This window comes from Macaca mulatta, chromosome 20, assembly GCF_049350105.2.
Source record: "Macaca mulatta isolate MMU2019108-1 chromosome 20, T2T-MMU8v2.0, whole genome shotgun sequence".
Taxonomy (NCBI): Eukaryota; Metazoa; Chordata; class Mammalia; order Primates; family Cercopithecidae; genus Macaca; species Macaca mulatta.
The window spans coordinates 65475040-65501794 of NC_133425.1; the positions used below are offsets into that span (position 1 = coordinate 65475040).

General features: G+C 45.9%; 1 protein-coding gene and 2 long non-coding RNA genes across 13 annotated transcripts in view; 2 read left to right on the top strand and 1 right to left on the bottom strand.

The window, feature by feature from the left end:
• WWP2 (WW domain containing E3 ubiquitin protein ligase 2) overlaps positions 1–26755 on the top strand; it is a 184180-nt gene that overhangs the window by 91603 nt on the left and 65822 nt on the right. For all 11 annotated transcript variants that reach the window (XR_013410879.1, XR_013410880.1, NM_001267601.2 and 8 more), the window contains 1 exon segment: positions 21138–21265. Coding sequence is in view for 5 of the 11 variants with exons in the window: in NM_001267601.2 (NP_001254530.1) it covers positions 21138–21265 (128 nt within the window). In the remaining 6 variants the exon portion in view is untranslated.
• Positions 1486–9692, top strand: LOC144337701 (uncharacterized). The gene is made up of 2 exons (XR_013411134.1): positions 1486–3966; positions 8235–9692. It is a non-coding gene; the product is annotated as an uncharacterized LOC144337701 (long non-coding RNA).
• LOC144337708 (uncharacterized) lies at positions 7982–9986 on the bottom strand. Its single transcript, XR_013411141.1, has 2 exons — positions 9848–9986; positions 7982–8114 (listed from the first exon to the last, which is right to left on the bottom strand). It is a non-coding gene; the product is annotated as an uncharacterized LOC144337708 (long non-coding RNA).

A 26755-nucleotide genomic window follows, 5' to 3' on the forward strand; every position in this document is an offset into this window, starting at 1 on the left:
CACCTGCTTTTTTGTTGGTGTTCTTGCTTGTTTGTTTGTTTTTGCTGGGTGAAATCTGCTGTGATTTTTTTTTTTAGAGCACTTTTAGGTTACCCCAAACATACATACCCTCTTCCCCACTGTCAGCATCCCCCACCAGAGTGGTACATTTGTTAGAATGATGAGCCTACATTGACGCATCATTGTCACTCAAAGTCCATAATTTATGTTAGGGTTCACTCTTTAATTTTTTTCTTTTGGACAGAGTCTTGCTCTGTCATTCAACTGGCTGGAGTGCAGTGGCGCGATCTCAGCTTACTGCAACCTCTGCCTCCCAGGTTCAAGTGTCTCATGCCTCAGCCTCCTGAGTAGCTGGGATTACAAGCATGCATCACCATGCCCAGCTAATTTTTTTGTGTGTTTTTAGTAGAGATGGGGTTTCGCCATGTTGGCCAGGCTGGTCTTGAACTCTTGGACTCAAGTGATCCACGTGCTTTGGCACTGACATGTATCCACCATTACTGTGTCATACAGAGTAGTTTCACTCCCCTGTGCTTCGTCTATTCACCTCTCCCTCCTGTCCCCAGCCCCTTGTAACCACTGATTTTTTTATTGTCTGCATAGCTTTGTCATTTCCAGAATGTCATATAGTTGGCTCATAGAGTATATAGCCTTGTCAGATTGGCTTTTTTCACTTAGTAATTGAGATTTACATTTCTTTCACGTCTTCTCATGGCTTGATTTTTTGAGTACGGAATAATATTTCATTGTCTGCATGTACCACAGTTTATCCATTCACTTTTACATTCCTCCTTCACAGTTTATTCATTCATTTACTGAAGGACATCTTGGTTGCTTCTAGGTTTTGGCAATGATGAATAATAAAGCTGCCATAAACATCAATGTGCAGGTTTTTGTGCAGATAAAAGTTTTCAACTCGGTTGGCCACTGTGGCTCACGCCTGTAGTCCTAGCACTTTGGGAGGCCGAGGCGGGCAAATCGCAAGGTCAAGAGATCCAGACCATCCTGGTCAATATGGTGAAACCCCGTCTCTAGTAAAAATACAAAAAAAATTAGCTGGGCGTGGTGGTGTGCTCCTGTAGTCCCAGCTACTCGGGAGGCTGAGGCAGGAGGATAGCTTGAATCTGGGAGGTGGAGGTTGCAGTGAGCTGAGATCGTGCCACTGCATTCCACCTTGGCGACAGAGCAGCGAGACTCTATCTCAAACAAAACAAAACAAAGTTTTTAACTCACTTGCGTAAATACAAAGAAACATGATTGCTGGGTCATATGGTAAGAGTATGCTTAGTTTTGTAAGAAACTGCTAAAGTGTTTTCCAGAACGACTGCACCAGTTTGCATTGCCACCAGCAATGAGTGAGAGTTCCTGTTGCTCCACATCTTCACCAGTGTTTGATGTGGTCCGTTTTCTGGATTTTGGCTATTCTAATGGGTATCTAGTGATATCTCACTTTAATTTGCACTTCCTGGATGATATATGATGTGTAGAGTCTTTTTTTTTTTTTTTTTTTTTGAGACAGAGCCTCACTCTGTTGTCCGGGCTGAGTACAATGGTGCAATCTCGGCTGCCTGCACCCTCCACCTCCCGGGTTCAAGTGATTCTCCTGCCTCAGCCTCCTGAGTAGCTGGGATTACAGGCACCTGCCACCATGCCCAGCTAATTTTTTTGTATTTTAAAGTAGAAACTGGGTTTCACCATGTTGGCCAGGTTGGTCTTGAACTCTTGACCTCAGGTGATCCGCCCATCTCGGCCTCCCAGAGTGCTGGGATTACAGGCATGAGCCACTTTGCCCGGCCTATGATATGGAGAGTCGTTTCATATGCTTATATTCCATCTGTATATCTTCTTTGGCAGGGTGTCTGTTCAGGTCCTTTGCCCATTTTAAAAATCTGGTTGTTCATTTTCTTATTGTTGAGTTTAAGCATTTTTTGTATATTTTGGATGGCAGTTCTTTATCAGATATATATTTTGCCAATATTTTCTCCCAGTCTGCGGCTTGTCTTCTCATTCTCTTTACCATCTGTTTTGGGAAATACAATTTTATTTTTATATGGCCGTACTCACTTATTTTCATATTGTCTGTGGCTACTTTCATGCTACGATGGCATGTTAAGTAGTTAGAACAGAGATCATATGGTCAGCAAAACCTAAAACATTTATGATTTGGCTCTTTGCAGAAAGTTTGCCAGTCCCTGCTGTAGGAGATGGTTTGAAGGCAAGAGCAGTTCACAAAGGGCCTTTTGTGTTTTACTGAGGACTGTAGATTTTATTTTTTGGAGACAGGGAACCAGTGGATTTTGAGCTAAGGGTATGGTAATGCTATTTCTGCAGTGAATTATTCAGGAAAGTAGTCTAATGGATGAATTCAGAACTGTATCAGTTGGGGTTCATTGCAGGAAACAGAAACCACTCTAGGTATTTTAAGCAGAAAAAGGATTTAATATGGGGAATTAGATGCTTATAAAAGTCACTGGATGGGCTGGTGCAATAGGAGTGAGGGGTCTTCCTGAGGTCTTTGGTTTCAGGCTTACAGGCTTGCAGCTCCAGTTCACATGCCAAGAAATTGCTGCGCCCTTGTGACCACTTTACATGTATGAAGCGGGTGTCCAGGCGATGAGACATGGAGTCTGCTGGAGCCCCTGCCAGTCACCACCACCATAGGACAAATGGCTTCTGCCTTCCTTCTGCTTTCCAACTTTCCTGCAAGAACTTCTCATTGGTGCAACCTAAATCACACCCAGAGACTATCTGCAGGAGGGTCTGGAAGTCTTCTAGGCCCCGCAATGAGTCAGGGTGGGCATATAGGATAGAAGAGGGTGGGAACGTCTGACACAGTGGGGCTGAGACAAGACTCAGGGACTGATGAAGAGGACTCTTGAAGGAACTGGTGAGGTTGCAATTGATGACTAGTCTTGGGCAGTAGCGAATAGAGAGGAGACAAGAGAAATACCTAGGAGGTGTAATTAAGCAGGACTGCATGGCTGGCTAATGAGACAAGGTGAGCGTGGGGGGACTCCCAGATTCCTCTACTGTGCTGTCATTCATGAAGACAAGAGATGCAAGAGGTGGGGAGCTAATGAAGATGTCACTTCAAAACCACATCCGCCATGATGGTTGGCTTTGGTGTTCATCAGACTTTATGAAACGTTGGTACTGCCTGGCTCCGGGACAGAGTCATTTCTCTGAAAGTGCACCCATAGGAGGAGAAATGAAAACCTAACTGAAGAGACACAGAGCAAAACATTGTATTCCTGACAGTGAACCACAGGGGCACAATAAGGGCCGCCACAATTCAGGGCATGTGAGTGCTAGTTCTACTTGAACCAGATCTGTATCTGGATTCTACGACTTCTTGGTCCTAGAAAATCATGACTGAAAGGAGAAAAGTTTAGAGAGAAGCTAATAAAAAGAGTATGGGTCTTGGAGAAATGACTTTCTAGTCATGAGAGCTTGGCAGCTTGGCCACGTGCTGATGGAAGACTGGAACAGAACTACTGGCTGCAAATGCTTTGGACAGACGTGGATGGCAGGGAAAGAGGGGTGCTTCAGCCTTGGTGTTTGTGGCTGTGGTTTGATGAGATGAGGTTCGACTTTTCCTTTCGGATTCTGTTGGAACTGGATGGCTCCTTTTAAAGCGCCAAGGTCTGTGGAGGTGGTGATTTGGGGTTTGGTTTAGTGACTGCCTTTCTGATGGCATTTAAATAGCCTAAATAGAACGACTCGTTTCAAACGTCGAATCAATTCTGTATGTAGGCTTTTCTTTTTTTAAGTTTGTTTATTTTTGAGATGAAATATTGCTCTGTTGCCCAGGCTGGAGTGCAGTGGCACGATCTTGGCTCACTGCAACCTCTGCCTTCTGGGTTCAAGCGATTCTTTTGCCTCAGCCTCCTGGGTAGCTGTGACTACAGGCACCTGCCACCACGCCTGGATAATTTTTGTATTTTTCGTAGAGGCAAGGTTTCGCCAGTTTGGTCAGGCTGGTCTCGAACTCCTGACCTCAGGTGATCTGGCCGCCTTGGCCTCCCAAAGTGCTGGGATTGCAAGTGTGGGCCACCACTCCTGGCCTCTTTTCTTCTTTAAAATTTTGAGACGGAGTCTTGTACTGTCATCCAGGCTGGAGTGCAGTGGTGCAATCACGGCCCACTGCAGCCTCAACCTCCAAGGCTCAAGTGATCCTCCTGCCTCAGCCTCCCAAATAGCTGGGACTATAGGTGTGCACCACCATGGTAGGCTAATTTTTAAAATTCTTTTGGAGAGATAAGGTCTCCTCATGTTGTCCAGGCTAGTCTTGAACTCTGAACTCAAGCAATCCACCAGCCTTGGCCTTCCAAACTACTGGGATTACAGGCGTGAGCAGCTGAGCCCAGCCGGCTTTTCATTTTGTTTTAGATAAATATAGTAACAGAACTAAAATCTAGAATTTATATTCTGCTTCACATGTACTGGGTTTCATGAAGTTTTTCTTCACCCTTAACTTATTAAAAATATAGTGGAGGTATTTGTCTCAATATTCTTGGGGTCTGCCATCCTTATTTCTTAAGTATTTTTTAGTTCACTTCAGTCTGCCCTCTGCCTCTATCATTCTGCTGCAATGACAGTCACCAAAGCCCCCCTGACCTGTCTGCCAATTTAACATCGTGGACTAGTCCTCTCTAGAAACATTTTGTGCCTTGGTTTCTATAATAATGCAGAATCCCAGAATGTTCCTTTTTTCCCTTGGTTTTATTGATTTTTATTACTTAAAAAATGAGTTTGATTCATGCAAAAAATATATGTAAATGTATCATAGAAGAGCCGGTTGCAGTATTAAATAGGGCAGTCAAGAGACGTGTTGTTGAGAAGGTGACTTTTAAGCAAAGATTTGAAGGAGGCAAGGAATGTAACCATGAGGATATCTGGGGAAAGAGTGTTTGGGCAGAAGAATGGCTGTTGGGAAGGCCTTCAGTTAGGAATGTGCCTTTGGAATTGAGGGAACAGTGGAGAGGCCAGTCCCACTGGAGAGGAAGGGGAAGTGGAGTCACAGGAAGAGATGGCAGTGGTAAAGGGTAGCGCCAGATCATTCTGATGAATTTCTGCTTTATGTATTTCAAGGTTATTTCATTGAATCTAGAGTACAATTTGACATACGTCTTACTGATGAATCGAACTTTTTGTCCTTATCTTGTCATTCTTTTTTTTAGTGCTTTTTCTCTTAAAATTTATTTGGTCTGAAGCCAGGCACAGTGGTATGTGCCTATAGTCCCAGCCACTGGGGAGGCTGAGCTGGGAGGATTGCTTGAGTCCAGGAGTTCGAGTCTAGCCTGGGCAACATAACAAGACTCCCATCCCTAAAAAATATGTATATTGAGGCCGGGCGCGGTGGCTCAAGCCTGTAATTCCAGCACTTTGGGAGGCTGAGACGGGCGGATCACGAGGTCAGGAGATCGAGACCATCCTGGCTAACATGGTGAAACCCCGTCTCTACTAAAAATACAAGAAAATTAGCCGGGCGAGGTGGCGGGTGCCTGTAGTCCCAGCTACTCGGGAGGCTGAGGCAGGAGAATGGTGTGAACCCAGGGGGGCGGAGCTTGCAGTGAGCCGAGATCATGCTACTGCACTCCAGCCTGGGCGGCAGAGCAAGACTCCGTCTCAAAAAAAAAAAAAAAAAAAAAAAAAAGTATATTTATTTGGTCTGACAAATAAAAATTAACCTAACAATGTGAATGACTCTTAAAAGTATTAGGCTAAGCTTAAGAAGCCAGACATAGAAGCTTAAGTTATGTATGATTCCATTTATATAACATCCTGAAAAAGGCAAAATTCTAGGGACAGAAATCCAGTCTGAAGATGTCGGGGCATTGGAGGAAGGATTGACCGCAAAAGGGCACAAGGAAGTTTTGGGAGCAATGGGAATGTTCTGTGTCTCCATTGTGGTGATGGTAACATCACTATAAACATTTGGTAAAACTTGCCAAACTGTACCCTTAGAAAGGGTAAATTTTACTCTATGTAAATTATACCTTAATTTTAAAAATCATTAAAAAACCCATTTGGTGGCTAGGTGCAGTGGCTCACACCTGTAATCCCAGCACTTTGGGAGGCTGAGGCGGGCAGATCACGAGGTCAGGAGATCGAGACCATCCTGGCCAACATGGTGAAACCCCATCTCTACTAAAAATACAAAAATTAGCTGGGCGTGTTCCATCACCATGTTGGCCAGGATGGTCTCAATCTCCTGACCTCGTGATCCACCTGCCTCAGCCTCCCAAAGTGCTGGGATTACAGGAGTGAGCCACCACGCCTGGCGTTACTTTCCATTTTAAGCCTGTGTTTGGTATGCCTTTTCAAGAAAAGTCTTGATGGGTTGAAGGTATCTTTGGCTCCCTGATTATTTGATAATGGAGTGTTGAAATTCTGCATCCAGTGGTGTGAAGAGAACAAGAGCTCATTGATTGGCTCATGGCCTGAAGATTTTCTGTTTGGTCTTATGCTGAGTTTTATATACAGCATGTCTATATGTTGGGTCTACTTTGTGTGTTTTGTGTTTTCAAATGACCTTTGAAGGTCAAGTCTTTTTTTTCTTTTTTTGAGACAGGGTTTCACTCTGTCACCCAGGCTGGAGTGCAGTGGCACCATCACAGCTCACGCAGCCTCGACCTCCCAGTCTCAAGTGATCCTCCCACCTCATTCTCCCAGGTAGCTGAGACTACAGGTGTGTGCCACCATGCCTGGCTAATTGAAAATTGTTTTTTTTGTAGTGACAGGGTCTTCCTGTGTTGCCTAGGCTGGTCTTGGATCCTTTTTCCTCAGCCTCCCAAAGTGTTGGGATTATAGGCGTAAGCCATCGCATCCAGCCTAACAGGACAACTCTGTAATGACAAAATGACACAAAGAAAATATAATGAAATTAGTGAAAACTTAGAGTAGGACGTGGTGCAGATACTCATTATTTTGTAGTGGAGAATGGGGGATTAGGGCCCAGTTGGTTTTGTTGCTTTTCTTTGAAATTTTACCTTTAGAACCAGTAAAAAAAAAAAAGTTTCCTTTTAAGTAAAGTCATACATTTTTCTTTACACTTAGAAAAAGAATGATGAATTGGAGACTTCCGAGGAGTTATTTCTTCTACCTGGGTTGTTGTTTTTTGGGGGAGGAGGGGGCTTGGGGGAAGTGGTGCTGAAGCTTTCACCCAAACACCAGGCCACGGCTCTGTGTGCCTCATTCATCTTGGTGTCCCCAGCAGGACCTAGAATAGTGCCTCACTACACGTAGTAGCAGCTCAATAAATATTTGCTGAGCTGAAAGAGTCTCGTGTTCCTGCTCTTCATTCGCCAGAACTTCTGGGTGGGTCCTGCTGCTGGTTCACATTCCCTGGCACCCTGACTCCTGAGATGCCATAATTTGAGGACCACAGAGAAGAGGGGGTGCTCTTTATCAGAACCGCCTTGTGCTTGCAAGGTGAACCACCAAGAGCGTGCTGGGGTCCCACTGCCTGCGCAGTCTTTGTGGCTTCGTCTGTTTGTTTCTTCATGATTGGTATTTCTGTGTTGAATGCTTTTCACGGCCTGTTCTTTTCAAATCCTTGCAGCTTTTAAGGTTAATATTGGAATCAGAGAAGAATTGACACATAAATAAGTCTTGTCTGGGAAAAGAAGGTGTAAAGTCTGTGTACTTCAACTCTACCAGAAAAGAATGTTACCCTCTAAGAATAGGTAATATCTCATTTATGTCTAGGTGTTCAAATTCCCAAGTGATTGTTGAATCTTAGGAATGTGTGTCTTGAGGACATTAGGATCACTGGAATGCTGCTCCTTCGAGATGGATCCCACAGAGTGATGTCATAACCGTATGAGGGCTTCTGAACTAGACCAGCAAGAACTGGGTCAAGGCTGTTCCCTAGCCATACATGTATTTGAGAGTTCCATCTTCTACCGTGGAAATTGAGTTGTCATTTATTTGCATTCATTTTCTATTGCTGTGTAACAAATCACCACAAACTCAGGGCTTAAAACAACACCGTTTATTAGCTCACAGTTCTGTAGGTCGTAAGTCCAGGATCGCACGGCTGACTTTTGCCTTCAGGGTCTTACAAGGCCAAAATCAAGGCTCTGGTAGAACAGCATTCTTATCTGCATACACTGGGGAAGAATTCGCATCAAAGGTCATTCAGGGCCAGGCACAGTGGCTCACGCCCGTAATTCCAGCACTTTGGCAGACTGAGGCGGGCAGGTGGCTTGAGTCCAGGAGTTTGAGACCAGCCTGAGCAACATAGCCAAATCCCATCTCAAAAAATACAGAAATTAGCTAGGCATGGTGGCACACGCCTGTCATCCCAGCTACTCAGGAGGCTGAGGCAGGAGGATCACTTGAGCCCAGGGGGGTCAAGGATGCAGTGATTGCACCACTGCACTCCAGCCTGGGCAACAGAGGGAGACCCTGTCTCAAAAAAGAGCAAAAGAAAAAAAAAGTTATTCAGGGGTCCTTAGCTGAATTTAATTACTTGCAGTTGTAGGACTGAGGTGCCTATTCCTTGCTGACCATCATTGGGGGTCTCCCTCAACTCCTTAAGCTTCCCACCCACCGATCCCCTGCATTGCTTCTCATGGTGCCCCCTCTACCTTCAAGCCAGGAAAGGAGTGTCGGATGTCCCTGTGATTTGAATCTGATTTTCTCTCCTGCCACCTGCTGGAGAAGGCGCTCTGTTTTCAGGAGGTGATGTGATGCTAATTAGACTGGGTGACCCCTCGGATGATCCCCTTTCTTAAGGTCCATTGTGGTACATGACGACATACTCAAGGGTGTGGCACCTTGTCATATTCACAGGTTTTAGGCATCGGAGGGGGGCTAGAGTGGGAGGGAGGTCATTTTAGAAATTCTCCCCACAGTAGAAAGACTCTCTCAAATGGGCCAGCCATGGCGGCTCACACCTGTGATCCCAGCACTTTGGGAGGCCGAGGTGGGGGGATCACTTCACCTCAGGAGTTCGAGACCCCCATTGCTATAAAAAAAAATATCAAAAAATTAGCCAGGTGTGGTGGTCCGATTCCATTTTTTAAAGGGGTTGGGGAGGTGATGAGTGACTGGACTGGAAAGAATATGCAAAGTACTGGAGATTACAGGCCCAAGAGTGATTTTGAACCTGACAGCTTGCATCTTTCCTTCATTCAACAAATATTTCCTGAATGCCTACTGTGGGCCAGGCACGCACTAGGTGCCAAGTCTCCAGAGGTTCACAAAACAAGACTTGGTCCCTGCCCTCATGAATATGTAATGACACACAGCAGTGCCATAAAGGGAATGATTAGGATGTTATGAGAGAGTGAAAGGAAATTTACTGTAGCCTGGGAGATGAGTGACATTTAGACCGAGATTTGGCCTAGGAGTTTGGCCACCTGGGTGGAAAGTCCAGGAAGAGTATGCCTGGCAAGGAGATCAGCAAAGGGTCTGACTGCCCCTTGGTAGGGGTCTAGAGAGGTATTTTGAGGAATGTCCATTGAACATATTCTTTTTGGATCCTGCCTCCCTCCTGCTGAATTCCTGCCTTGTGATTTGTCATGTCAGAACACTTAGAAATAATGCTGTACCCAGCTCATGCGTCTAATCCCAACACTTTGGGAGGCCGAGGCCAGAGGATTGCTTGAGGCCAGGAGTTTGAGACCATCCAGGACAACATAGCAAGATTCTATCTCTATTAAAAAAAAAAAAAAAAGAGAAAAGGAAGAACACTCTAATATACTGTAGTCCCCCATTCATTCAAGGTCCTGTGTCGTCCTTTCTGGTCTGGAGCTAGTAAAAGGAGGCAGTGAGTGGGCCAGATTCAAACAGGGATTGATGCCGATAGCAAGAAAGTGAAGACGCTTTTCTGGCTCACCTGGACAGGTTGTGCTCTGCATTCCTTGGGGGCCAGCCCCATGGAGATTCCTCCTGTGCGCAGTGGAGGTTGATGGGCTGGGATGCTCATCTCCTAAGCGGCGACAGTGTCCTATGCACTCGTAATTCAGGGTCAGGGGATGTCAGGTCATAGGACAAATCACAGGCTGCTGTCTCTGTTCAGGGTACCTCAAGCCATCGATGGCCGCGTTGAGCAGGTGAACACTTCCCCTCTGAACTCTCTAGCTGTCTTTCAAGTTTGAGAGGGCGTTTGCGCACTCTTCTCAGCTAAGCCCAGCATACAGCCTGGAAGTAGATTGGACAAGTCACCATTGACTGTACATTCTCTCTCAAGGTGAGTTTTTTTAGTCTAATAAAATTGCCACCTTTGAGAAGGTTGCTCTGTTCTCTAGGGTGAGCAAAAGGAAATCGTTTGTCTTCTGGAAGTCTTTCAGTAATTTAGAATGGACTTGGCAGCGGTTTTATTTTTACCTTCCCTGTCATTTGTGAGGCTGGCAGTCCAGAGTAGGGTGTGGAATGGAGCCGTAAATTGCCTTTGCAACGACTGGAAGGGGCCGATTTTAACTCTAATTGTGCCTTTCCTGGTTCGCTTCTCCTTTTACCCACCTTCTCCATTTTTTTTTTTTCTAATCCACATTTGAGTGGGGAGGAAGAATTGAGGGGGGTGCAGGTGGGAGTAGGTTTATTTATTGGTGCTTCTCAGGGTGGTGGACACTGTTTCTTTTCCCATTACGGCTTCCTTTTTTTTTTTTATTTTTTCATGCTTCTATTTTAAGTGCCTGTTTCTTTCTGGTTCTGTCTCACTGGAAACTGGCCCAGCTCCACTGAATTTTTTTTTCCATGCAGCTATTAAAAGACAATGACCAGTTAAGAGTGTGCTCAGAGGAAGGACAGACGTGAGGTGGGGAGCCCTCTTGGTTCTAGTAATCCTAGGCAAATACCGCTCACCCGGATTGGAATGTGAGAAGAGTTTTATTAGGCAATTTTACTTTTTGTGGCTGTTTTATAGAAGGAAAATCAATAATCAGGTTGTTTTGTTTTGTTTGTTTGTTTTGAGACAGAGTTTCGCCCTTGTTGCCCAGGCTGGAGTGCAATGGTGTGATCTCGGTTCACCGCAACCTCAGCCTCCAGGGTTCAAGCGATTCTCCTGCCTCAGCCTCCTGAGTAGCTGGGATTACAAGCATTCATCACTATGCCTGGATAATCTTGTATTTTTAGTAGAGACAGGGTTTCTCCATGTTGGTCAGGCTGGTCTCGAACTCCCGACCTCAGGTGATCCACTCACCTCCGCCTCCCAAAGTGCTGGGATTACAGGCGTGAGCCACCGCGCCTGGCCCTTGTTTTGTTTTTTTGAGATAGAGTCTTGCTGTGTCACCTAGGCTGAAGTGCAGCAGCAGGATCTCAGCTCACTGCAACCTCCATTCCCCAGGCTGGTCTCGAACTCCTGACCTCAGGTGATCCACCTCGGCCTTCCCAAGTGCTGGAATTACAGGCATGAGCCACCATGCCTGGCTAATAATCAGTTTTTATACCTTGAAACTTCTCTTTTGCTGAACTTGAGTATCAGTGGGCCTGAATCTGGGGTCAGTGAACCTCCCTTTCATATTCTGGGCCTCTTTTACCAAGATAGAAAAGTATGCTTAGAACCTGGTATCCAGCCAGCCATGAATTCCTTTTTTTTTTTTTTTTTTTTTTTTTTTTTTTTAGAGACAGGATCTCTCGCTCTATTGCCCAGGAGAGAGTGCAGTGGTGTGATCACAGCTCACTGCATCCTCGACCTCCCGGGCTCAACTGATCATCCCACCTCAGCCTCCCCGCATAGCTGGGATCACAGGCACTTGCCACTATACCTGGCTAAGTTAAAGCAACTTTTTATGGAAATGAGGTCTTCCTATGTTGCCAGGCTGCGTTTGCACTCTTGGGCTCAAGCAGTCCTCCACACTTGGCCTCCCAAAGTGCTGGATTACAGGTGTAAGCCGCCACCCCCAGCCTAGCTATGAATTCTCAACATTCGGGAGAGATGTGTCCCTAGTCTATATAGAATCCCTACATGTATTAATCCAGAAATGTTTGTAGGGTCTTGAATTTTTCCTGAATCACATTCCCATCCACATTCTTGCTGTTTTTTGGAGCATATCCTCACGCCATACCTGCTTTCTACACCTTTTGCTTACTTGTATATTTTCTCCACCAATGGCTTTTAAAAATTATTATTTTACTAAGGTATAATTTACAAATAGTAAAATCCACCCTTACTAGTGTATAGTTCTGTAACTTTTGACAAAAGCATACAGCCAGGTAGCCACTATCGTAATCAAGATACAGAAAGGCTGGGCCTGTGGGCTCATGCCTGTAATACTTGCACTTTGAGAGGCCGAGGCGGGTGAAGTCCTGAGGTCAGACTTCAAGACCAGCCTGGCCAACATGGTGAAAACCTGTCTCTACTAAAAACACAAACATTAGCTGGGCATGGTGGCAGGCGCCTTTAATCCCAGCCACAAGGGAGGCCGAGGCAGGAGAATCGCTTGAACCTGGGGGGCAGAGGTTGTAGTGAGCCGAGATTGTGCCACTTCACTCCAGCCTGGGTGAAAGAGTGAAACTCCGTCTCAAAAAAAAACAAAAAAGATTCAGAAAGTTTCATCACCCCAGAAAGTTCCCCAGTGCCCCTTTGTAGCTAGCTCCTCCTTCTACCCCTCACTGCTGGCAAGCATGGATCTGTTTTCTTTCTCTAAGTTTGATCTCTTCTTGAATATCTTAAAAATGGAAATGTACACTGTGTAGCCTTCGGTGTCTTTTACTTAGCATAATGCGGTTGTGACTCACCTCTGTTACCACATGTACCGCACTTCATTCCTTTTATGCATTGAATTTATTCCACTATGTGTACTACAGTTGGTCTATTCATTCACCAGTTGAAGGACTTGGAGTTGCCTACAGTATTTGGTGATTACAAACAAAGCATCTATGAGCATTTGCATACAGGCTTTTGTGCAAACATGTTTTCATTTCTCATGGGTAAATACCTAGGAGAGGCCGGGTGCGGTGGTTCACACTTACAATCCCAGCACTTCAGGAGGCCAAGGAGGGTGGATTGCTTGATCTCACGAGTTCAAGATCAGCCTGGGCAACGTGGTGAAACCCCTTCTCTACCAAAAATGCAAAAATTAGCTAGGCATGGTGGCACCCACCTGTGATCCCAGCTACCTGGGAGGATGGGGTGGGAGGATCGCGGGAGCCCAGGAGGCTGCAGTGAGCCATGATCACGCCACTGCACTCCAGCCTGGGTGACAGAGCGAGACCTTGTCTGAAAATAATAATTTTAAAAAGTACTTAGGAGCGGGATTGTCAGTTTGCATGATGAGTATATATTTAACTTTATGGCCGGGCGCGGTGGCTCAAGCCTGTAATCCTAGCACTTTGGGAGGCCGAGACGGGCGGATCACGAGGTCAGGAGATCGAGACCATCCTGGCTAACACGGTGAAACCCCGTCTCTACTAAAAATACAAAAAAATTAGCCGGGCGAGGTGGCGGGCGCCTGTAGTCCCAGCTACTCAGGAGGCTGAGGCAGGAGAATAGCAGGAACCCGGGAGGCGGAGCTTGCAGTGAGCCGAGATAGCACCACTGCACTCCAGCCTGGGCGACAGAGCGAGACTCCGTCTCAAAAAAAAAAAAAAAAACTTTATAAGAAACTGCCAAACAGTTTACAAAGTGGCTGTGTTCCCGCCATCAATGTATGAGAATTCCAATTACTTTGCATCCTAACCCGGACTTGTTTTTTTTTTTTTTTTTTGAGACGGAGTCTCGCTCTGTCGCCCAGGCTGGAGTGCAGTGGCCCGATCTCGGCTCACTGCAAGCTCCGCCTCCCGGGTTCACGCCATTCTCCTGCCTCAGCCTCCCGAGTAGCTGGGACTACAGGCGCCCACAACCGCGCCCGGCTAATTTTTTGTATTTTTAGTAGAGACGGGGTTTCACCGTGGTCTTGATCTCCTGACCTTGTGATCCGCCCGCCTCGGCCTCCCAAAGCGCTGGGATTACAGGCGTGAGCCACCGCGCCCGGCCGGACTTGTTACTGTAAGTTGTACAAAAACTCTGTCCATTCTTTTTGTTGTGAGAGACAGTGGCACAATCTTGGCTCACTACCACTTTGGCCTCCCAGGTTCAAGTGATTCTCCTGCCTCAGCCTCCTGAGTAGCTGGGATTACAGGTGCCAGCCACTATGCCTAAATTTTGTATTTTTTTTTTTTTTTTTTTTTTTGAGACAGAGTCTGGCTCTGTCGGCCAGGCTGGAGTGCAATGGCTTGATTTTTAATAGAGAAGGGATTTCACCATGTTGGCCAGGCTGGTCTCAAACTCCTGACTTCAAGCGATCCGCCTGCCTTGGCCTCCCAAAGTGTTGAGATTACAGGCGTGAGCCACCGCGTCTGACCTAAAAAACCTTTGTCTGTCCTAATACATATGTAATGATATCTCATTGTAGTTTTAATTTGCACCTCCTGAAGAACTTATGATGTTGAGCATCTTTTTTGTGCTTATTTGCCCTCTGTAGCTCTTCTTTGGTGATGTGTCTGTTCGAATCTTTTTTTTCAGTTGGAGTTTGGCTCTGTCGCCTAGGTTGGAGTGCACTGGTGTGATCTCGGCTCACTGTAACCTCCCCAAGCTCAAGCCATCCTCCTGCCTTAGCCTTCCAAGTAGCTGGGACTATAGGCGCTTGCCACCATACCTAGCAAATTTTTGTGTTTTTGTAGAGACAGGGTTTTGCCATGTTGCTCAGGCTGGTCTTGAATTCCCGACCTCAGGTGATCCGCCTGCCTCAGCCTCCCAAAGTGCTGGGATTTCAGGCATGAGCCACCACACCCAGCCTCAAATCTTTTGATTATTTAAAAAATATTGGGGTTGTTTTCTGATTGCTGAATTTTAAGAGTTCTCTCTCAATTCTGGATAAAATTCCTTTATCAAATATATATTATCAACCATAAAAATCACAAACTCCATAAATTTAGAAGAGAGAGCTTCATTTCTAAAGGGGGATACCATAACCTGCAGGCAGGAAGTGGAGCCTCCGCCTGAAACCAAAAAGCAGGCACTTCAAGGGAGGGAAGGATGAGACAGTAATTTACGCTAAACTGGTTGGCTAAGTTTACATATTTATCAGGTTATAGGAGAAGCTATAAATATTTACCAAGGGGACACACATGTGTGCATCATAAACTAACACGTTTGTTACTTGTGTCCCTTGTTGCCCTTTGGGGTGGACGCTTAATATTTAAATGTATTATGGTTAGGCCCTGTCCGTCAGAAGGTGAAGCAGAGGATGGGAAGATACTCAGTGCACAGCCTCCGTGGCCTGGCCAGAACTACACCGTGGTCAGTGGCCTCTTATCAGGAAGGAATGCTGGTCAGTTGCTGTGTGGAAACCACAAAAGGGAAGGCAGCATGAGGCTGCTGGTTGAAATCAGCAGTGAACAAGTCGTTTGAGAGGGTTGATTTTTGTTTAACACTGAGGAAAGAAAGACTCATGATGGCTAGGAAGGAGGGGGTGTAACGAGGTATGTCTGACCTTGCATCTCGTCATGGCTGAGAATTAAGGTTTTCAAGGTTTCTCTGGGGTCCTCTTGGCCAAGAGGGGGGTCCATTCAGTTGGTTGAGGGGCTTAGGATTGTATTATTATTTCTCAGTATTATGGAGTGTCTTTTCATTTTTTTGGACAGTGTCTTTAGAAGAGCAGGAGTTTAAAATTTTTGATGACGCCACAAAATGCTTTTAAAAAAAATGTTTCACATTTTATTTATTTATTTATTTATTTATTTATTTATGGAGACAGAGTCTTCCTACGTTGCCTGGGCCAGTCTCAATTGATCCTCCTGCTTCAGCCTCCTCAAATGCTGGGATTACAGGCATGAGCCACTGCACCTAGCCTCATTTTAATAGATATTTTTGCTTTCTACAAATTTCTTCCCTATTTCCCCCTCTCCCTAGCTCCTTGCAACCATCATCCCGCTTTCTCACTCAGTTAGTTTGACTACTCCAGGTACCATTTAAATGGACCCACACAGGATTCTTCTTTTTACCGCTGGCTTCTTTCACTTAGCGTAGTGTCCTTGAGGTTCATCCGTGTTGTAGCCTGTGTCAAAATTTCCTCCCTTTTTAAGGTTGAGTAATACTCATGTGTGCATACACCATACTTTATCCATTCGTTGAGGGTGGGTTGCTTCTACCTCTTGGCTATTGTGAATCATGCTGTTGTCTACCTGTGTGTGCAAATATCTCTCCTGAGGTCTTGCTTTCAGTTCTGTTTTTATTTTTTATTTTTTGAGACAGAGTCTCGCTCTGTCGTGCAGGCTGGAATGCAGTGGTGCAATCTTGGCTCACTGCAACCTCTGCCTCCCGGGTTCAAGTGATTCTTCTGCCTCAGCCTCCCGAGTGTCTATAGACATGCGCCACCATGCCCAGCTAATTTTTTCTGTTTTTAGTAGAGATGGGGTTTTGCCATGTTGGCCAGGCTAGTCTTGAACTCCTGACCTCAGGTGGTCCACCTGCCTCAGCCTCCTGAAGTGCTGGGATTATAGGCATGAGCCACTGCACCTGGCTAAGGCTTTTAAAAAACAAACAAACAAATAAACAAAGTCCTGCTTTATTTAATTACTTCACATGAACCGTTGCATAAGTGACAATGGTCAACAAGGCTGCACTGAGGTGACACTGTCACGTGGTCAGCCAGGCTCACTCACCAGCAGGTGGCTTCCCCAAAGCAGCATTGTGTGCTGTGATGGAAATCTGTGTCTGAGCAGAATTACACATCACAGCATTTCCACTAAGGTGGAAGCTCCTTGAGGTCAGGGACTCTGTTTTGTCTCTAGAACGGGGCCTAACACTCAGGAAAGGATGACTGAGTACAATTCTGCAGCCCTCATGAAGGGCGAGGCCAGATGTCCCATGACACCCAAGGCTCTGACTGTCAGGGTGTAGCTGAGGATGGAGGCCAGAGCTATGACCGTCAAAGCTTAAATGCCAAGTGTCAGTGAGCAGCCTTGTCCTGGGGACCTCATCTGCATCAGAACTGCTTTGGGGAGCATGGGTCCTGGTTGTGACTGGCCTGCCTTCAGGAGGCCTCAGTTCTTGAGAGAAGACCTTGGGTGAGGACACACCGCCTCCTGAGAAGGGTGTGCTACAAAGAGAGCTGAATTTCTATAATGAGTTGACTTAAAACCATTTGTGGAGTTTGGCCTGACTGGCACGGCTGTTCTAACTGCTTTCTGCCTGCCTTGGGGGCTATATAACTCCTCCCCTCCCCCTAAATGGTAAGGGGAATCAGACCAAGGTTGAAGCCATGGGCAGAGCCGAGCTCGGCTGTCTCAGCTATCACCCGGCATTTGTCTGGGTGCTATTTTGGTCCACGATGTGTGGTTTCAGCCTCTGGGCCAGCTTTTCATCATGATGTGATCCCATCTTTTATGGGTTGACTGAGTTCTCCAAGAGAGGAAACTGCCAAAGAGAGGAGTCGCCTCAGATGTTGAGGCCTTCTCTTCCTTTAAGTGTCTTATTTTTAAGGTAACACAAGAGCCCAAAACTAGTAACTCCAGATTTAGGGCAAGGAGGGAATCTGGGGAGAGGGGATGTGGCGTGCGTGTGTGTTGGGGGGTGGTGGCTGGCCACGGGCGGGGAGGCAGCAGTTCATGCAAAGTGGTCCCAGCTGCCCCTAGCTTAGGGCTGATCCCGCCCTGCCCTGCCCATCATTCAGGGTAAGCCGCTATCATTAGTGGTTAAGTGTTTCTGAAAGTATTCTCTCTCCACGCTGACCACATGCCCTTTCTGGGAAGGGAGGGCGGGGCCAGGGAGTAATGGGACCCACCCTGTTGTCATGCCCAGCTGCTCTGCAGAGGGACAAGGAACCCAGGGCTGGAATTGATCATGGGCAGGTTCGTCTGAGGGGCTGACAGTGTACTTTTTGCAGGTCCTGCAGCTCCCTGAGGGGTCCAGCTTGCTCCTGGGGGCTATAAGTTCCAAATCAGAGAGGCTTTTTGTCCTAGTAAAGGGTTCCTTGGCATAAACAAAGCTTCTATTAACCAATTTTTCTCTCTCAAGCTCTCTGCCCTCAACACGTACACATATGCACACACACGCACACACATGGACATACACACACACACAAGTATACACGCACACACGCGTGCACACACACACCAGCTTGCTGAGGGCTGCCTGCCTTTCCCTTTGGAACTCATTTGTGCTCGTTCCACTTTTGAGGAGGAGCTGTGGTAAAATGCTTACGGTGAACATTTCTTCCCATGAAGTGGGAACTTTGAAATACTCATCTTTGACTGAGGTGTGGTTGACAGCTTTTTTGTTGTTGTTGAGACAGAGTCTCCCTCTGTGTTGCCCAGGCTGGAGTGCAGTGGCATGATCTCGGCTCACTGCAACCTCCACCTCCCAGATTCTAAGTGATTCTCCTGCCTCAGCCTCTGGAGTAGCTGGGATTATAGGTGCGTACCACCACACCTGGCTAGTTTTGTATTTTTAGTAAAGATGAGGTTTTGCTATGTCGGCCAGGCTGGTCTCGAACTCCTGACCTCAGGTGATGGACCTGCCTTGGCCTCCCAAAGTGCTGGGATTACAGGCATGAGCCACTGCGTCCAGCCAACAGCTTTTGATTTATGAAATTAGCTCAAGGAAAAAGTTAAGATGGAAAAAGAGAGTCCACATTGAGTCTGTATTTCCACAGCTCTGTCGTGCGCTGTCTCTATTGCCACGCAGTGTTTAGGTATGAGGGACTCCAGAGTTTGCTACGTTTCTCCATTTTTCTCCTTTTTTTTTTTTTTTTTTTTTTGTTGGGGGTTGGGGGCAAGAAAAACTTAAAAAGAAATTTTTTTTTTTTTGAAACAAAGTCTCACTCTTTTGCCACGCTCTCAGGCTGAAGTGATCCTCCTGCCTTGGCCTCCCAAGTACCTGGGACCACAGGGGCATGCCACCACACCTGGCTAATTTTTTAAAATTTTTGGTAGAGATGAGGTCTCCCTGTGTTGCCCAGGCTGGTCTCAAACTCCTGGGCTCAAGTCATCATCCCATCTCAGCCTCCCAAAGCGTTAGGATTACAGGTGTGAGCCACTGCACCCAGCCAAAAATTCATGTTTTTTTCCTTACTCACAAGTATACAAGCTCAATGAAGGAAGCTGGAAAAATCTAGAAGAGCACAAAAGGGCTTCTGTATTCCCAATATCCAAATATAATGACCGTTAAGATTTTGGTTTATGTTCATCTTGTCAAATTCTGTTTCTTACTTTAGAGAAGGTAGTTGGTGAGGGTGGTTCATATCCCTCAAGGAGCCTCCTGTTGACCATCCCAACACGCTGGACCAAACACTCACAGCAGGGTTGTTCTGCTGGGGGTGGATCCTCCCAGTGGGAACTTTCTATTATAGCTCTTAATTTCACCATTGTCCAAATGACCAGCAAAAAAATAGCCCAAGAGGAATTCAGCTTGAGTTCAGGCTTCCTGTCCCATCTTCTGACTTAAGAGCCTGAGCTCTTCACGTTAAACTGCCTGGATATGAATCTTTGCATCCTTTGGCTTACTTTCTGCAGAGCTTCTCTGTGTCTGTTTGCTTATCTGTAAAGTGGGGATGATAATAGTAACCTACCTTTAGGGTTCCCATGTTAAATGAGAAAATATATGTAACGTGCATAGCACACACAGTACCTGGAACATAATGTTAGAGTCAGTGAATATTACATACTTCTATAGCCATTATTATTACCTTTATTTATTTATTGACTTTTTTTTTTTTTTTTTGAGACACTCTCATTCACTCTGTCACCCAGGCTGGAGTACAGTGATGTGATCTTAGCTCCCTGAAACCTCTACCTTCTGGGCTCAAATGATCCTCCTACTTCAGCCTCCTGAGTACCTGGGACTACAGGCATGCACCAGTAGTGCAGCTAATTTTGTTTATTTTTTGTAGAGGCAGGGTCTCATTATGTTGCCCAGGCTGGTCTCAAACTCCTGGGCTCAAGTGATCCTCCTGCCTTGGCGTCCCAAAGTGTTGGGATAACAGGCATGAGCCACTGTGCCCAACCACCTTTATTGGTGAGAGTAGTCTTATCACCCCGTGTTGCATGGTACAAATTGTCTCTGGGCCTCTGTTTCTCTGCCTGGAGAGGGGTGATCTTATCTTCACTGGATGGTATTTGAACCATCTCACAGTTGCAAAGTAGTAGATGCTTACTAAGTAGTAGAAGAGCCTCCTTTGGTGAAACAGATGAACCGAAGGACAGGGAGGCTTAGACATTTTCACTGAGTGGGCAAAGTCAAGCTACAGAAAGAACTTGAGAGCGCATGCTGCCTGTTGCCTTGTGTTCTCTGAAGATGCCTGATAGGTTTTCTGCTGCTAAATCCCATAGTTTTCTTTGTGATTGGGTCCATTTCTGTATTGCTTCTCATTTATTTGGATGGATTGTTGAGTCCTCTTTTCTACATAAAACCTATCTAGGCCAGGCACAGTGGCTTATACCTGTAATCCCAGCATTTTGGGAGGCTGAGGTGGGAGGATCGTTTGAGCTCAGGAGTTCGAGACTAGCCTTGGCAACACAGCAAGACCCCATCTCCCCAAAAATAAAAAAAATGAGCCAGGCGTGGTGCTGTGCGCCTGTAGTCCAGCTCCTGAGGAGGCTAAGGTGGGAGGATCACTTGAGCCCAGGAGTTTGAGGCTGCAATGAGCTATGATCGCACCACTCCAGCAGAGTGTGACCCTGTCTCTAAACAAACTAACAAGTGAGCGACAACAACAAAAAGCGTCACCATACGCATTGACTAAACGTTGTTTAATGCCCCTTGACTTTTATTGCCAAGGGAATTATCTTTCTAGCTATAGAGAAAATTGCTTTGGATAAAAGCTCTTCTTGCCTAAGGGGGGAAATTTTCATCTGAGCCTGTCAGTGATTCTTGTTTATTTGTAACATTTGAGCCCAATAAAAATAATGTGATGGTCACAGGATATTTTGCCAATTATTTCAGATGCAGGGGCAATTCACTCTGGATTTATTTACTTGAAGTGGAAAAGTTTACACAAAGTTACCTTCTGAGCTTTTACCAAAAAGGAAACTTCCCTGGGTCTCTCTGCTTGGAACCAGCTTCTGTTGAGTCCAAAACTAGAGGGGCTATTAAAGGTCTTGTTTCCAATAAATGGCAGGAGAAGGGAATATGATGACTTAGGCAGGAAACACTTCTGTCCTTTTCAGTGACTTATGTCTCTCTGCTTTCTACTTTGAACCCCCAGGACGCACAGACATTCAGGTGCTGCAGCCAGAACAACCCCAGCAACCGGCGAGCAAAGCCCAGGTGCTCGGAGCCGGCACCGCCAGCCCGTCAAGAACTCAGGCCACAGTGGCTTGGCCAATGGCACAGGTGAGTGATGGCACTGCACGCCAGCCTGCACTGAAGCCGTGGGCTCTCACCCGTTCTAACGTGGACACGGGATCCTGCCCACTGTGTCAGAATAGAGGGTGGGCATCAGAAGGCTCTAGGACTAAACTGGATTTGAATCCATCAGTCTTTCTACTGACCCATCTTCTTCTATCTCTGGCATATTCTGTACAGCCGTGGTTATTCTCCATATGACTGCACTTTTCTGAAATACTCATTTGCACAGAAATAAAAAGTCCTGTCTTCTTTTTCTTTTTTTGAGATGGAGTCTCGCTCTGTCTCCCAGGCTGGAGTGCAGTGGCACGATCTTGGCTCACTGCAAGCTCCGCCTCCTGGGTTCACACCATTCTCCTGCCTCAGCCTCCCGAGTAGCTAGGACTCCAGGCACCCGCTGCCATGCCTGGCTAATTTTTTGTATTTTTAGTAGAGATGGGGTTTCACCATGGTAGCCAGGATGATCTCTATCTCCTGATCTCGTGATCTGCCCGCCTCGGCCTCCCTAAGTGCTGGGATTACAGGCGTGAGCCACCACGCCCGGCCTTTCTATTCATTTCTCATCAGCATTAGATTTCATGTTGGGGAGGCTGTCTCATTTATACATGGCATATTTTTGATTTCCTTCGCGTAAGGGAATTACCAGACTAAGGAAATATAGGACTAAGTATTGTTGCTAAGAGCTGAGTCAGATGATGACACCACTGGTGAATAGGTTGAGATGCTGACTAGGGCAAAGCCAGGTAACTACTTGGGGGTGTGCTGGGGCCATCCTGACGGGGGCCCCATTTGAGAGGAGACAGTCCCGTCCACGTGCGCACAGAGCTTCCCCACACTTGGCTCTGCTTCCCCGTAAGTGAGACGGGAAGGACCTATTTCAGAACAACTCATTTTCCGTCCTGCTCTCCCTCTCTCTCATCAGGACAGAGTCAAAAAAGAAAAAGAAAAAACAAACCCATTCATTTCTCTAAACTTCTCAAAGACTGTCAAATCTTTAGTGACTGCTGGTCGTTTGGTAGTTTGTCTTCACTTGGGGCAGTTGGGCAGGGACGTAGACATTTTGCTTCCATGCACTGTAGGTAGAGGAATGCTGGGGTTGAAACTGGTAGTTGACGCTGAGATAGTTTTCTAATGCTCGTGACAGCAGAGGTGTGGCGTGAAGGCCAGGAGACTCAGAGCAGCGTGGCTCTTCATGGAAGTGTTGTTGTGGCATTGTTAAATGACCTCTGTGTGACAAACTTACTGAGTGGAAGAAATTGATTTGAGTTCCTTTGTAATACCCTTCAGTTCTCTGGCAGCACCATATGGGGGCTTCAGAGTCCCTGTGGCTGCTGCTGTTGCCTGGATACCCTGTCGTCTTCAGTGGACCACGAGATGGAGTGGTCTGTGTCCTATAAAGCACACTGTGAGTGCGGTGGCCTGACCTCCTCCCTGAAGTTTGGGACCTGCCTGAAGGACTTGAGTGAACTGACTAGCTCACCCTGAGCCTTGGGGATGAGGAGGAGCTGCAGGTGGGGAGTCCTGGGGCTGCCATCTCAGCCGCCTGGTGCCCCTGGACCACCCACTGTATCCTCGTGCTGGAACATCCAGTGGTAGCTGAGCCTGGCCTTCCTGTCTGTGTGAAGGCGACAGCAAAGTGATGGCCGTGAGCCATGGTATAGAGAACCATAGGCAGCTCTGCGAGCATTTTTCTCTTAGAAAACTCAGTGGCTGTGGAGGAGGGCAGTGTTTACAAATGGGGACGGGGGACTGGCTTTTAGGAACCAACTGATTGCCAGGTGCCGTGGCGGAGCTACCAGTGGCTTTGTTCTGCCAGGGGCCTGTGTTACTGGGATCATGGTTTCCTGCAACTACTTCTACTTTTCCTATAAAAACTATTGGTGAATTGACTTTCTTTGGTGATAGTCCTTGAGTCACTCTTAGACATTTCAATAGAGCTGTATTTCCCCTACATTTATTTTTAGGTACCGTTACTTATTGTCCTTATCTCTAGGAACATTATGTTCTAGCAGACAAGGCAGGTGCCAGCTGTGTCTTCAAGAAGCCGAGTGTCTCTAACCTCGGACTGCCTTGGACACGTTTCATGGTGTTGTCTCTCAAAGCCCAAACCTGTTCCTAAGATCTGTCTCTGAAGGGCAGTTGTATTTTAGGGATTTCTGCCCACTCCAGTGCTGAGGCCTTGATGTCCATCTCTCCCCTTTCTGCTGTGATGGTGTTTCACCTTTACCTCACAGGCAGCCTGTACTTGATATAACGTCTGCCCCAAGGGTACAGAACTGTGTCACCTTTGCCGTGGGGAGCTGCTGAAGCTCCTCTCTTAAGTAGCGCAGTACCCGAGGGGGTTTGAGGGTGTGAATGAGGACATCTTCATCCCTCAGTCTGCTGCTGTGAGAACTCTGAGGACCAGTTCCAAGATGGTGGTGGTGGGGAGCTCTGCCTCCTGGAAGAGTCTCCACAGACTTGCGAGATTTATTTAGCAGCCTTTTTTGGCTGTGTGCTGCAGTTATGCATGAAAAAGAAATTTGGGGCCAAACCGGAGCTGGATTCCAGGTGGTTTTTTTATGTTGTCACAACCATAAAGTATCCATTTTTATAAAACAAGAGTGAATGGCAGCCTGTCTGTATAAATATTATATTTCTAAGTTTTAGAAGTGGTGGAATCAAGAAATAGACTAATGGCGTAGCCCTTCATAGAGACTTGTATGGAATGATTTACTTGCTAATTCTTTATTGAAGACTTTACCCCCAAATTTACATATTTTACTTCTTCCCTAAATGTAATTTCCATACACATCAGTCAGAAGTTGCATCAGCTGTGGTCAGGTTCCGGTTCTTCATCTTTAATGTGTTTAAGGCCCAGTGACTTGCTGGGTCTTAGTTTTCTCATTTATAAAATTAGGGCAAAAGTTGGGCGTGGTGACATGCATTTGTAGTCCCAGCTACTCAGGAGGCTGAGCCAGGAGGATCGTTTGAGCCTAGGAGGCAGATGTTGCAGTGAACTGAGATGGCACGACTACACTCCAGCCTGGGTGACAGAGTGAGACCCTGTCTCAAAAAAAAAAAAAAAAAAAAATTACAGCAAAAGTGTATATCTCATAAGTTGTTATAAGGAATAAATTATAGACATAGCTTCAAGATATTATGGGTTTGTTTCCAGGCTACCACAATAAAGCAAATATCACAAAAAAGCAAGTCACATGAAGTTTTTGGTTTCCCAGTGCATATAAAAGTTACCTTTACACTATACTGTAGTCCATAAAGGGTACAACAGCATTATGTCTAAAAAATGTATATACCTTAATTAAAAAATACTTTATTGCTAAAAATGCTACCAATTATCTGAGCCTTTAGCCCGTGGAAATCTCTTCGCTGGTGGAAGGTCTCGCCTCGATGTTGATGGCTGCTGACTGATCCGGGTGGTGGTAGCTGAAGGTCAGGGTGGCTGTGGCAATTTCTTAAAATAAGACAACATGAAGTTTGCTGTGTCAGTTGACACTCCCTTTCATCAAAGATTTCTGTGTAGCACGCGACACTGTTTGATAGCATTTTACCAACAGTAGAAAATCTTTCAAAATTGGAGTCAATTCTTTCAAACTTTGCCACTGCTTTATCAACTAAGTATACAGAATATTCTAAATCCTTGTTGTCATTTCAACAGTGTTCACAGCATCTTCACTAGAAGTCGATTCCATCTCAAGAAACTGCTTTCTTTGCTCATCCATAAGACACAACTCCTAACCCATTCCAGTCTTCTCATGAGATTGAAGCAGTTTAGTAGCATCTTCAGGCCTACTTCTTATTCTAGCTCTCCTGCTGTTTCCACCACACCTGCATTTCCTTCCTCCCCTGAAATCTTGAACCCCTCAAAGCCATCCATCAGGGTTTGAATGAGCTTCTTCCAAACCCCTGTTGTGTTGATATGTTGACCTCCTCCCATGAATCACAAATGTTCTTAATGGCATCTAGAATGGTGAGTCGTTTTTAGTTTTTATTTTTTTTAATTTTTTAATTTTTTTTTTGAGATAGAGTTTTGCTCTTGTTGCCCAGGCTGGCATGCAATGGCATGATCTCAGCTCACTGCAGTAACCTCCATCTCCTGGGTTAAAGTGATTCTCCTACCTCAGTTCCAGGAGTAGCTGGGGTTCTAGGCATGTACCATCACACCCAGCTATTTTTTGTATTTTCAGTAGAGATGGGGTTTCATCAGGTGGGCCAGGCTAGTCTTGAACTCCTGACCTCAGGTGATCTGCCTGCCTTGGCCTCCCAAAGTGCTGGGATTGTAGGCCTGAGCCTTTAGGAGGTTTTTAATGGGTTTTTGCCCCCATCCATCAGAGGAATCATGATCTATGGCAGTTACAGCCTTATAACATGTGTTTGTGGGTTTTTTTTGTATTTTTTTTTCGTCTTTTGTTTTTGAGATGGAGTCTCGCTCTGTTGCCCAGGCTGGAATGCTGTGGCATGATCATAGCTCACTATAACCTCCACCTCCCGGGTTCAAGTGATTCTTGTGCCTCAGCCTCCAAAGTAGCTGGGATTATAGGCATCTGCTACCACATCCGTCTAATTTTTGTATTTTAGAGACAGGATGTCATCATGTTGGCCAGGCTGGTCTCAAACTCCTGACCTCAAGTGATCCACTTACCTCGGCCTCCCAAAGTGCTGAGATTATAGGCCTGAGCCCCTGTGCCCAGCCATAAATTGTATTTCTTAAATAGTAAGACATGAAAGGCAAGATGACTCCTTGCTCCATGGACTACAGAACGGATGTTGTGTTAGCAGGCGTGAAAACAACGTTAATCTCCTTGTATATCTCCATCAGAGCTCTTGGGTAACCAGGTGCATTATCCATGAGCAGTAATATGTTGAAAGGAATCTTTTCTCCTGAGCAGTATATCTCAACAGTGGGCTTAAAATATTCAGTAAACCATGCCGCAAACAGATGTGCTGTGATCCAGGCTTTGTTGCTCCATTTATAAAACACAAGCAGAGTAGATTTAGCATAATTTATAAGGGCCCTAGGATTTTCAGAATGTTAAGTGAACGTTGGCTTCAACTTAAAATCACCAGCGACATTAGCTTCTAAGAAGAGAGACAGCCTGTCCTTTGAAGCTTTGAAGGAATTAACTTCTCTTTAGTTATGAATGTCCAAGATGGCATCTTCTTGCAATAGAAGGCTATTTTGTCTACATTGAAAATCTGTTGTTTAGTGTAGCCAACCCCGTCAGTGATCTTAGCTAGATCTTCTGGATAACTTGCTGCAGATTCTTCATCAGCATTTTCTTCACTTGCACTTTTATGTTATGTTTGAGGCTTCTTTTCTTAAACTTCATGAACCAATCTCTGCTATCTTCCAATTTTTCTTCTGCAACTTCTTTACCTCTGTCAGCCTTCATAGAATTGAAGAGAGTTAGGGTCTTGCTCCGGATTAGGCTTTGGCTTAAGAGAATGTTGAGGCTGGTTTGATCTTCTTTTCAGACT